Raw genomic sequence first — 13,211 nt, 5'->3', positions numbered from 1 at the left:
TCTTCGTCTGAACCTTTTTAAGCAGGAAAACCAATAACCTTTCAGCGGTTCGCGTTTTTTTCCTAGATGGTAAAGATTAAATAAGAGTTATATATAACAAGACTTTCCTTTCAACATGGAGAAAGTGGTAACTTTTGCATAGAAAAACCTTCATGGTATCTTTGGTCGACGCACAAGCAAAAAAGCAAGACGCGTAATAAAAATATACTACAAATGAATCTTTTAATCTGGATTGTGAACAAAATGTTGGAACATTTCGTACTACCTACCATCATCCAAAAAGCACATGGATTCGTTAACAGTGGCGATATCTATATGCCATTCCCCGCACTTATTAAGTGATGTGTCACATGCATATTTTATATACGTATATATTAGTTTGGGGAAAAAGAAATCCATTATTTTTATGTGAACTTCAGGACTTTATTTAACATGCTTCGGATTGTACGATTTGGGTCAAATATGCACCGTTTGTTGTACGATTTGTTGCCATTTTAAAAGTAACTTCAAAATGCCTCTCTCATAGAAGTCCTGGTCTCTATTTGCAAAAAACTCTAGTAGTCGATTTTCACAATCCTCCCTAGATTCCGTTTGGCCAAGGCTTCGCAGATGGAAATTCGATCCATCATGTTTTTTTCTAATAATTGGTGTGGCACCCAAACATCGAGCTTCTTTTTGAATCCAGCTTTGTGTAAATGGTTTAAAACTGTTTTATGGTCGATTTTTAGCTCCTGGGCGATGTTACGACTGCTAACATGCCGGTCAACTTCGATCATTTCTCCGATTTTATCGACATTTTCGACGACCGGCCTACCTGTGCGAGGTGCATCTTTAACATCAAAAATTCCAGAACGGAATCTACGAAACCAAAATTGCACATAATTGGCTGTTACAGTATCGGAATCATAAACACCATTCACAATTTTAGCCGCCTGGCTTGCATTTTCGCCTTTGTCAAAGAAAAACTGTAAAATGTGCCGAATTTTCTCTTTGTTCACTTCCATTTTTAACACGCTGTAACTCACAACTGAATGCACCAAACAAAAACAGCAAAAGAATTTTTTACTGCGAAATGTCACCTTTCCAACGAGCATAAATCTGAAATTGTTTGATCGATACTTTACGAGAAATCTATCAGTGCAGCCATCTACCGAAAAAATAATAGATTTCTTTTTCCCCAAACTAATATATATATATACGAGTATGTATACATATTTATAAATGCACATACCTATATATGTATATAATGCGCTGCTATTTTGTCGCTTAACTTCTACTTTTTCACTTTGATTTTTATGGCTTTTGTAAAACCATTTTAACATCAGGCTTCCATACCATCAATTTCAGTCTATCAACATCTTATCGGTTGAGCTACCAGTGTTTATGAAGATGTATATCCCTACTAAACCAGCGTAAAACCGCACCAAAATTTCTGTCATAAAGTTAAAAAAATTGTTTGACTTTCGGAGGCCCAGTTACGAGAGTTTCGCGAAACTGGATGGAGGTGAGTGTTGCCTTATCAACCAAAATCAAATCGCGTAGAAAGTATTTTTAAACTTCAATTTTTTTTTTTTTCTCAAAGCGCGTACGAAGTATTTTTAAATCAAAGTGTTATGCAAGTGCGTTTCGATCCATATCCATTCAAATTTTATGTGGTAAATGTGCAATGTTGAGTGTTAAAAAAATGGAAAGAAATTTTAACAAAGACATCGCTCGTTATTTGCTTGGAAATTATTAGATTTTATTGTTGATTAGTCCTTTTCAAAATTCCACCATATTCCTGTTCCTATGTATGATATCAACTTAAAATTGAATCAAATGTTTTACAAAACTTTCTATAAATGTCGACTGTTAGAATTTTAAACAGACAAGAAAATGAAGTGGATCTGAAGTATCCTGCTTCTCATAGAAAAGTATGTGGTACTTGATAGATATGAACCAATTTTTTATTATCCGTTCAATAATCTCCCAGAAAATTTTTATACGGGCTTTGCTTGAATTCTAATTATTTCGTTTCCTATGCTGTTTGTTCATAGGCGGATCACGCCTAGTTTCTTATGGAAAGTTAAAGTAGTGCCTGTAAACACTTTGTGTCAATTAGGTAGCAACACCTTCCATCGCAGGTATAGTCATGGAATAGTCAGGTTTATTTCCAAACCCGAGCAATCATCCTCAATTAAGAGGCGATATGCGAACTCCATTTTTATACCTTACATGACTTTGGTACAAGAGTATATTAAATGTACGCAGATGTATGCAACATTCAGAAGGATTTGAGATGGACCCATCTTTCATTCGTAAGGTGCCTCGTCAGTCTGTGCGTCTTATATTCGCAATTTTTAAGACATTTTGATGAAATGCTATTGAAAGTAGCCCGGTTCGGACCAATTTTCCGACCACTTTCCATATAATGCTTTATTTTGAAAAGCCGACAGTTTGCTCATTATAATCTTGTTACCCATTTATCTTAACTTTTATCTGTAATGAGTGTTTCGATAACCGACAGAGGGATAGACGGTCTTGGCCGTCATAACCTTAGGCTATTGCGCGGATTCTCTGATACTTACAAATTGAACATACTTCCATCCTTCGGTGAGGGTTATAAAATTAAATGCTTGCAATTACTACTATGCGCATTGCTTCCAAGATCGTTTATAAAAGAAAAAAAAAAATTATATCAAAAAATACGCTGCCAAAGATTTCTAACGACAAACGCTCACTTACACATAGCAATAAAGAGGAACATTAAAGTTAGCATCAAATGTCTTTCGCTTACTTATCTCTATGTCATATGTGGGCATAAACATACAAACTTGCTTACTACTCTGTTTGGCAATTAAAAGAGATATAGTGATATTTCAATTTCAGTTTATGACCATAAAAAAAGGAAAGAAGGAAATCAACAGAGACTTAAATATTAGAAGAAAAGTTTGCCGGTCGTTTGCTTTTCTTTTTTCTATCTTTCTTTATTAGGACCCCACACTGTGTTGTAATCACTCATCGATTTCTGTCAAAGACCACGGACAATAATCATTAATAATACGAGGGACGCAGCGAAAGCATTGAGGAAATTGTGTTTTTATTTAGTTTTTACTTATCGCACGTTTTTTAAATGTCACTGCATCTGCACTATGAAAACTCTCTCTATGTAACGTATGTTGTACTTGCTCTGGTCATTTATTTAGAAAGTAAAACTTTTTTTTTTTTGTTAGTTTGTTGTCATATCAGAAAAAGAGATTAACGCACATACTGTTGCTATTGCTTGCTTTGCTCTAATAAATCATAGGTATTTCTTATATCTTGAAGTTAATTTTTCTTCTTTCAAATATTAAAGCTTGCAATTGGAAAATATATATACATCAATGTTATCATTTCACATACAGTAATGATCGGATTTCCACTGAAGCAAGGAGATCTTACAGCATATTCGTCTACTTAGGGCTTCTCGGAAAATGAAGATGCCTCTCGGTTTATGGATACGTAGAGCGTTTTATTAACAATGCCTCTCACGGTATTTTATATACATTCACTAAAATAAAGGTGTGAAAAAGGTGTGACCATGATTTTGAAATGGACTGCTCAAGAGATTTTATCCGCTTAATTTATCTTAAATTAATGCGCTTAAGTATATGGCGTGATTGCGCACGTACTAATAGTTTCGCGTAGAAGGAAACTTTAACCCAATGTCCTCGCTGTAATGACCTCATTTCTTGAAGATATCGATTCTTTTTCAGATTGAAGTTGAGAACTTGGGTAGTTTAGTGGATAATATGGGGATGAATTATCAATTTCCACGACATTGCTTGTGGACATTTACTTCTAAATCAATTTATCAATCCAAGCATTAATAAATACTTTCCGTTTTTTGATAAAATTCGCTCTTATTTAACACATGCTTGTTACAAAGCTTAACAATAGATATTTTCACAATCAATATCTATAACGTTTTGCCTTTTATTCGGATAGATTACGAACGTCCTCGCGATAGAAACTTTCTACAGGGACTCATTTTCATACATCTTCAACTTTTGGAAATTACTGCTCTGGTAAATAGAACTGCATGGATCTAAAGAAGTGATATTCGAAAGCGGTCAAAACTGGATAACAGCTAAAACCACAGATCACTTCCTGGCTTGCTTTTGCTGGAGACAGATGGACGCGCGGGAATTTCATTGTCTTCAAGGCGACAATTTTGAGCGTATATGCTCCAACCCAACTTAGTGCTCTCCGTAGCACCAGCTGCGCTTCTGTCCAGTTTAGTCCAGCTAAACACAGAAAGAAACCTAATCCTGCAAATGACATCTCCTTACAATTTTACTAACGCTGAACGGCAGTTCACAAACAGCTCAAACACATACCGTATAAGCATCAATATTTACATTATCTATACCCAAAATTTCGGGAAAATTCAAGGCAACATGTACGTTTTCAGGTTAGCGAATTTATACAAACCAGTTTAGAAATTAAATATTTTAATGGTGGCTGGGTATGCAAGACTGCGCCCCAGTCGGACATAACTTTCACTTGTTTTTTGAAGCACTAATTCTGAAAAAAGGATTCTAACCATTTGTTAATGTTGAAGCTGCAATACATTGATTCTCTAAATGAAAATAAGGCACTTTTAAATGGTTATCCCACTAAAAATCTGATTAACTAAAAATTTATGGAATATATCGTAAGCAAACGGTCATAGGAATTGATCTCATTCCAAACAATCCATTACCGAATATGATATATATGTCCTTCATCTCATCCGATTGCTTGCACTTCAAAGAATTTTTCTAACGTCTTCACCCATCGCTTAAGGGTTTTTCAGAAAGAATCTCTTCGATGAAAATCATTTAAATGACTAAACAAATTTCCATTCAAAAGTGAAATCCATAAGAACTTACTCCGTGGTTTGCTCTCCTCACAGACAACCCTCTTTTATGTCATCGTACCCATAGTGAGAATGCGTGAAAATTTCCCATGTGTTGACACAGTTCCTACCTAAATCCCTTGGGAAATTTTCAGGTCATAAAATGTAATTCTCAGGTGACAGAAGTTGATCTTTTTATTGTCAGTGAATTTTTTAAGGATAATAAAAAAATTCTTTTCTTTTTTTTTTACAAGATTAAAAGGTAAAAAATAAAAATCCATGTATTAAGTTGCAGAGCAAACGCCAGTGAATTTCTTCCCCTTTTCAAGTTCTTTGATGAACGCATCTTTGCAATGACAATTGCCATGTAAAATGTCCCACTTCGACTGGACTTCTTTTAGGAAATTCTCCACATTTCGTGGATTTTCCAGTATCTTTGTTTCCACAGTCAAGTTATTTTCTTTGATTATTTTCCATCTCTTCATGCTACGTACAACGTCGCCGCAAAAAGTTGTGGGCGGCGGCAGGCAAATATGCCGAAACCCGGCAGGAATTTTTCCCTCTGAAAAGAATTTTGTATCAACAACAACACATAGTGATTAACTTTCACTCTTATTATATCTTCTTATTATCTATATGGTCATCCAAAGCAATACAAATGGATAGAGCTCCAAGGAACGCAGCGATATTCATCACTAAAAAAAAACTTTCATTTCTTCATATTTCTTATCTATTGCTAACCATCAACTCCACGCAATTTTATTCAACATCACCACTTTTCTCAAATCGGTGTCAACCAGGAGAATAGTAAAAAAACCAACCAAGAGTATAGTGAGAAAATTTCTGTTACCGAAATCATTACTTACTTTTGCGACGTAATTTAAAAACCTTAGAATCCTCACTTTGAGCTTTTTCATACATGCGTAGAATTTTCGTCATTTTTCTATCGGCATCTCTATCGGAATACAACGATATGCATTTTGGTTCACATAAATTGTAGATATTTGGTCCAGGAAACGGTATTTCACTAGCAAATTGGGATTTTTTGTATCGTTTCTTGGAATGATGAATCAGTTCCGCATGCCGCCGATTTAACTCGCGAGCGCGATCATTGCACTGTTTAAATGTCATGGTGGCCAAAAGTTGCTCTACTTTAGAGAGGGTTCTGGAAAAATTCAAAAGCATGGTTGGGAGATGGTTGAAAATTTTCCTCTTCTACATTTTTCATTCCCTTACGTTGTATTCTTTAACGAATAAATACCAGGTATGGCACGGGTACGAATTAAATGATGCAACTTAAAGGCTATACAATGCAACAAATCCTCCCCGGCCGTAATATGTAATCGCATTAAATGAGTATGATCGTGTATATGCTCGCGAGACCACCAACCACGAAATGCTGCCTGAATCTTTTGAGCTGCCAGGAAATAATATTCCTCAATGCGTTGCTGCAAAAGTCTCTCCACTTTGCGAAAATATAAACGCTGATAGTGAAACCGGCGCCATTCAGTTTGAATTATAATAACAGCACGAATTCGTTTGGCTAGACGATTACGTATTAACCATCCGCGTACAAAACGTTGTATGGAACGAGCGGCTTTGAATTCAAAATAATCTCTTACTAACATCTTTGTGCTAACAGCAATGAGAAGGAATAAAGTTTAGTATATAAGCGTTCATATTAGGTATGCAGTGTACCGTGACAGAGCTTGTTGCTTCAATTCCAAGCATTCATCGCTACCCCAATCCCCATATTCATCCTCTAAATTGATTTCCTCCTCAAGACATGCTTTCCAGTTCTGGCCTAGGCCTGTGGCCGAATAGCAAAAGTGTCGTAAAGAAGAAAAGGAATTTAAGCGTGTCCTTTGATTCTTTTTATTCATTTTTGGGTAAATGCTTTTTTTAAACGAGGTTTAGGAAATTTTTCTATTTCAACAAGGATATTGAAATTGCAAGAATATATAAATATATATCTAGAACTCTGCCTATTTTCCTATTGATATTTTCTTCTTAATGAAATTTCCTTCAATTGAAAGTTAAAACTTTGCGTACAATTTTTCAAAATGTCAGTTAATGTTTTAACTAGAAAAGGTACCTCTTATAAGAAAGTGGATTTTTATATGATATCGTAGCAATTTCACTGGAGTCCTTTATATAGATATATATATTTAAAACAAAAGGATGATGTATATAATATCATTTTGCAAGATTCGACTTTATTCATCATCATTATGGACTCCTTCAAAAGTTTTGAAATTTTGCAAACAATTATTCTCATTAGAAGAGAAAGATGAGAAGAATGATCATTTATTTTACAACAACCATAGTTAAATACAAGAGTTCCATCTAATCGATATATGTACGACTGCATATATATGTTCTTGTGCTTTTCCATTCATTATTGAAACGCAAAAGTCAACGTATACACTTTATGTCATACATGTACAGCACTGAGAATTAAAACTTGAAACAAGTAGGAAAGTTGTATTCGTCTTTCGCCGAATTTTGCATACCCACCACAATCAAAATCTTTGATGTCATTGTCATAAAAATATGAATGGGACAAAATTTCTTCTTTCACCTTAGCCTTAAGATATTTCGAAAATTGCAATCTGGATTGACAAGTGATACCCAGACGGCCAAATTAACTCTTATAGCTGTTGTTTTTTTTTTTAAACTACCCATTTGTTCGTTGGTCACGTCCATCATGAACAGAATGCATTGTGTGATAGTAGATATTTAGAACATGGATACCGACTCAGAATTAAGAAAATAGGTCTTAGAATCAATTGGAAGAAAAAGCTCTTCCAAGCAGCTACCGTGTACGCGTGTACCTATTGTATACTAAATTTCTCTTTACAATGTAATTTAAGGGTTTGTTAGCAAAGGTTTACAGATGAACACTAATTATCCCCGAATCTAGGAGGAAATCTAGTAAGATTTGTCGGCTTTTTCCCCCTTATCTAACAAGAAGAGTTATGTGTAAAGAGAAATGTCTATTTCAAATCTAAATCATTAATTCGAAGGAGAAACTCTTATATAATAACATGTAAAGTAAATGTAAAGCAATTTTCGAAACTTCATAACTAAGATCCACTTAATTAAACAATCGAAGTGCAGATAGAGCCTATTATTTATTTCGAACGAGCGAAAGAAACTCTCACCGCGGTTCATGATCCGTCCCAGACACAGAAAACCAGCGTATAAGACTTCCTTGTTGATTTATGTTGAATCTTACTAAAGATAGCATGAAATTAGTTTGATGGAAGAGCTTGAGGATATATCTAAGAAAGGAGAAAACAGAAAATTAATAACTTCTGTTACAAACGGGAAATAAGGAAAAGAAGAGTTTTCTTGCCTGTGCATTAGATTAAAGTTCTTTCAAGCCTTTCTTTGTTATGCAGTTTCTTTAAAAGTTATCGCAACCCCACACTGAAAACTCCCTGCATATATTGTTGTTGCCGTGCTAATTAGTTATATAAAATATGAAACTACTTCTGTAATTTTCTCCGTCGCAAAAAGCGAGAAACGAAAGCATGCAGTGTTGTTGTTATTGTTCCTATTGCTTGTAAAGCAGCGCAGTTACATTTATTAACACTAGCGAGAGGATCCGCTTGCAAAATGGATAAATAATTGAGGTTATTTTTAAAGTTAAATATATAGAGTATTTTGCAATGATGATGTCATCCAGTAGATTCCCCTTCTATGCTTAGTAAATCCTAATTTAATTCATTTAATTAAACGGTTAGGAGGCATCCTAAACAGATAAGCTCGAATGTTACATTGATAAGCTCGAATTACATTGTTGCCATTATGAACTAGGTCCTAAACAACGTAGCTATATAATTCTTGTATGATCTTAAGTTTAGTAAAGTACTTAAATTTTACTAATCAATAAATCCCTTCAGTCAAGAGCGAAAGCCGTTTCATCTTCTCATCCCTTCCTTAAGCTTCGGGTGTTGAGTTTTCGTATGATGGTATAAGCACACAGTTTGACCTCGTAGCCAGACAGTTAGCAACCGAGTCATAGAACGGTCTAAGAGTAAGGATAATCCGGATTACTCAAGACTGTTCTTGCTTTTCTATTTGCCCTTGACAAAGAATATTATAACGGGTTTAGGCTGAATTTCGAGAATAAATTTGAATAGCTTGCAAAACTTATGCAAGCTTTCTAGACGATAGAAAACCTTCAAAACGGAAGTCAAGGAATGTATCGTCAGAACGTTCTGCTTCGTGAAGAAAGCTTGATAGCGATAATTCGGAATAAGTTTCTGCTTCCTCCAGATGTGTTAGTGTTATTCCGCCAACAATGACAATCGCTTGAACGAAATAGCAAATGATTTTGATCCGATGTGTATACAAGATTCAAACAAATATGTACGGTTGCCTTTAACTTTACAATACGCTGGCTAATCTCTTGGAGCTTTTTTAAAAATTATTCTCTTACAATTTCACGCATATACGCATACATGTATTATTCATGGTTAAGGTCAAGAATGTTTTCTTTTTATTATATGAGAGTTTTCCAAAAAAGGGAAGAGTATTTTTTCATTTTAATTCAAGACTGGCGGACAACTGCCGGTAAATTTGTTGCCTTTTTCAAGTTCTTTGATGAATGCTTGTTCGCAATGGCAATTGCCTTGTAACTTGTTCCACTTCCAGTGGATTTCTTTTAGAAAATTTTCAACATTCTGGGGACGCTCAAGGATATTTTTGTCAACGGTTAGATTGCTTTCTTTGATTATTTTCCACCTCTTCATGCTGCGTATGATGTCGCCGCAAAACGTAGTAGGAGGTGGTAAGCAGACAAGAGAGGCGCCAGTCGATTCTGCAAAGATATAGTAATAATGAAAATGATATTAAATCCCTTTTATCTGCACAAACCCATATCTCTGACATGGGTCTTAGCACTGATAAGTAACATAATACTAAACTAGATATATATTTTTATAAGTTACTTATCCAGAATTTAGCAACGAACATGAAATCGACTATATCTATCGATTAAAAAAAAAATTCGTTGCTCTTTTCAAGATTTATACGAATTAAAATTTTTGGATATAACTTGAATTGATTTATGTTATTAACGAGTGCTAAGACATTTCCTTGGTCAAGAGTTTCCCTTTTTGGTAAATGGGCGAAATTTACAAAACATCGAAGACTCTTTCGAGTGCGCTTACTTCCATGACGGATTTTAATCACTCTAGGATCTTCACGATGCGCCAATGCATACATTTGCAATATTTTCGCCATTTTTCGATCTGCGTCCTTTTCAGAAAATAATGTTTGATACTTTTGCGCACATAGATTGTACATATCAAGGCCTGCGTATGGTATTTGTGTAGCGAATTTCGAACCTTCAAAATGTTTTTTGGCACTAGATATCTGATGAATTCGTTGCCGATTCCCTTCTTGAGAGTGATCGTTGCACTGCTTATAACTTAAGCTGGCTAAAAGTTGTTCGACTTTAGAAAGAGTTCTAAAAAATCCGTATATGAGAAAAGAAATTGAATGTAAACTTTTATTTTCCCAATCGGTCTTTAACTTACGTTTTGTTCTTTAGCGAGTAGACGCCAGGTATGGCATAAGTACGTATCAAATGATGCAGCTTGAAGGCTACACAGTGTAATAAATCCTCCCCGGCCCAAGTGGACAAACGCGTTAAACGAGCGTGATCGTGAACATTTTGACGCGACCACCATCCGCGATATATTGCCTGAATTTTTTGAGCTGCACGGAAATAATGTTCTTCGATATGTTGCTGTATAAGCTTTTCCAGTTTACGAAAGTACAAACGTTGACAATAAAAGCGACGCCATTCAGTTTGAATAATAATGGCCGCACGTATTTGTTTGGCTATAAAGATTCGTACTAACCAACCGCGTACGAAACGCTGTATGCAACGGGCGGCTTTGAACTCTAAATAATCCTTTATTAATAATTCCGTTCTAAATTCCATAAAGAGAAATTCAGTTTCCGATTTTTAAGCGTTTTTATCAAGCCAATAATTTTACCGTGAAAGTTTTCCATCACATTCCGAATTGTGACACGATTGTGCTCTCGGCATGGTTCCACCATGTGAACACTGTTCTATGTCCGGTATGCTCCCCTCCATACATTCTCTAAAATCTCTCATTGTGTCTGCTGCTGAATAGCAGAAGTCTCGCAATGAGGAATAGGAATTTAAACGCGATCTTTGTTTTTTCCTATACATCTTTACCAAGAGAGTTTAAAACGATATTAAAATAAAATTTTTGAGTATAGCTATAACACGTAGTGAATATATTTAAAGCAAAAAATATAACAACTAAAAATCTCAACAGTTATAAAATAATGAAACAGAAATGTGACAACTCTTGCATGGCTACTTGTTCTTACCCTTTTTTTTTTTTTAATTAACAATAACCTTTGAGTCAAGTTGTATTTTCAGCAAGTAACCAGATTCAAAGCAAGCGGGCTCTTACTGGGAGGGAAGTTTCGACTCGATGCAGCATTGTACAACCACTAGCTATATTTATAGACGTTGTTTAAGCTCACAAAGATACGTGAAAATTGAGATATAAAACTCTAGCTTGATATGCCTTCCCTGACATTCTAATTTGAAAAGAACGAACGTGAAAAAAACCACCAAGGACTAAGTTAACTTATATATGTAATTACATTAAAGCCAGAAAATGCCCCCCAAAGATTTTTTAGACGCTCAGCTCTCATACACGTCCACACGATTCTATTATGCGATTCAGTCCATTTTCGTTAGAGCTTATCATTACGACAAAGCAGGTCTGCGTACTAAATTTCCTTAATACATTCCAAAAATTGCAGAAAATACACAGACAGACATCAGAAGGGCAGATGAACAGACTGGCTTAAATCGATTCAGAAAAGGATTCTAAATCTACCGGCCTCAAAAAAAGCGGATCGCCCGTAAATACTTCTGGTTATTAAATACCTATCCACAAATTTAACAAACCATTGCCCCACAAGCGGTATGAGGTATAAAGATCTCTCGAAATAATATTGTAGTTTCCGTAGTACTAATTAACATATTGTAGTCTCTGTTTAACCCGCGGTGCAATGCACTGGATGCGCCAGTGGTCCGCATAAGAAAATTTCTATATCTTGGATTCCATAACTAATTACCTGATTAATGGGGTAAGCAGAACTGTGGATAAAAGACACAAAGAAAATATGACAGCTACACCATCTTAGGCGTTTCCACCGATTTCCAACTTGTTCGGCCTTCGAATAGGATTTAAATGTACCTGTCACGTTCGCCGTGTTGCCGTTTTAAGAGTAGTGAACTTAGTCTTACTATGTTTAAAGACATGTGACATGTAAAACCATTGTAACAATACCGTTAAATACGTTACATCACGCTACAATTATCCATAGATTGACTTTTCGGAATGAGAGTTTTTATATGAGAAGTAATCGAGGAATTGTTTCAATCCGAAACATTTTGAAAAGAATTCGTTCGTCTGCCAAAACTCATCCATGTACCGAATTTCACCAAAACATCTTGAAAATTGCGGTCAATTGAAATTACGACAATTACTTAATAGGAGGCTTGGAAAATGTTGTGTTGTATGTGACCATACGAAATTGGAACATGTCCCCGATGAGTGAAAACAAATCGTTCTACCGATAAAGTCAACTTTCGAAATTATGTTAGCGACAGTCAAGGCGGTATGGAAATGTCATTAGACAAATTTTTAGTATTACAATTTTGCTCAGGATGAATAGACCTTTTGCCTACGCGGAACATATATGTATATGTATGTGAATAGTGATTTCGTGACGTAATTCGTTCAACAATTTTAATGCATTTCTTGTGACTAAAATGCATCAAGAAAATAGCTTCAATTTGTACCACTCGAAAAAGCCTTAGAGCGTCAGGTGAGCAAATTTTTTCAATTTTCAAATTGTGTGATAAAAAAAAATCCAAATTTTATGCTAATCATGAAAACACAATCATAAAAAACGATATAAGTCGTTTTATGCTTCTAAGTCACATAAAAATACGTGCATATCGTACAAATACCTAAGTAATTGACAAACAAAAAAATTGCTGTCTGCGCCTTTTTCTGTGTGCTTAACTAACGGTTGTAAAAGAGATACTTTTATATGAAAATTTACCGTTTTCCGCTTGCGAAATATTTATTATATGCTTTCTCTCGTTGTATTCGGCCAAAGCAATTTGCTCTAAGTAGTGAGCTAAAAAGTAAAAAAAAAAGAGAAAATTAATGACAAATTTTTACGAGCTACCAATACTTGGCGCTGCTGCTGCTGCTGCTGCTCACTAGATCCTGCTTATATTGAATTACAATAAAATTTCCCCCTAATAAAAATTGAA

At 35.1% G+C, this 13,211-nt stretch overlaps 2 protein-coding genes across 2 annotated transcripts; both read right to left on the bottom strand.

The window, feature by feature from the left end:
* Positions 1–5,142: 5,142 nt before the first annotated feature.
* Positions 5,143–7,399, bottom strand: LOC119643866. Its single transcript, XM_038043365.1, has 5 exons — positions 7,372–7,399; positions 6,557–6,668; positions 6,095–6,493; positions 5,719–6,023; positions 5,143–5,411 (listed from the first exon to the last, which is right to left on the bottom strand). The coding sequence occupies exons 1-5, from the start codon at positions 7,397–7,399 to the stop codon at positions 5,143–5,145; spliced, it is 1,113 nt and encodes a 370-aa protein (XP_037899293.1).
* Positions 7,400–9,411: 2,012 nt separating this feature from the next.
* LOC119643867 lies at positions 9,412–13,164 on the bottom strand (the record flags this gene model as incomplete). Its single annotated transcript, XM_038043366.1, has 6 exons — positions 9,412–9,686; positions 10,039–10,337; positions 10,408–10,806; positions 10,873–11,072; positions 12,960–13,072; positions 13,117–13,164. Coding segments are annotated over 6 exons (1,334 nt in total), but the record flags the coding sequence as incomplete, so codon positions are not given.
* Between the last annotated feature and the right edge of the window lie 47 nt (positions 13,165–13,211).

The sequence above is a fragment of the Glossina fuscipes genome, unplaced genomic scaffold (assembly GCF_014805625.2).
Source record: "Glossina fuscipes isolate IAEA_lab_2018 unplaced genomic scaffold, Yale_Gfus_2 65900, whole genome shotgun sequence".
Classification (NCBI taxonomy): domain Eukaryota; kingdom Metazoa; phylum Arthropoda; class Insecta; order Diptera; family Glossinidae; genus Glossina; species Glossina fuscipes.
Note: the sequence above shows the minus strand (reverse complement) of the source record. Positions and strands in the feature narration are given on the sequence as shown.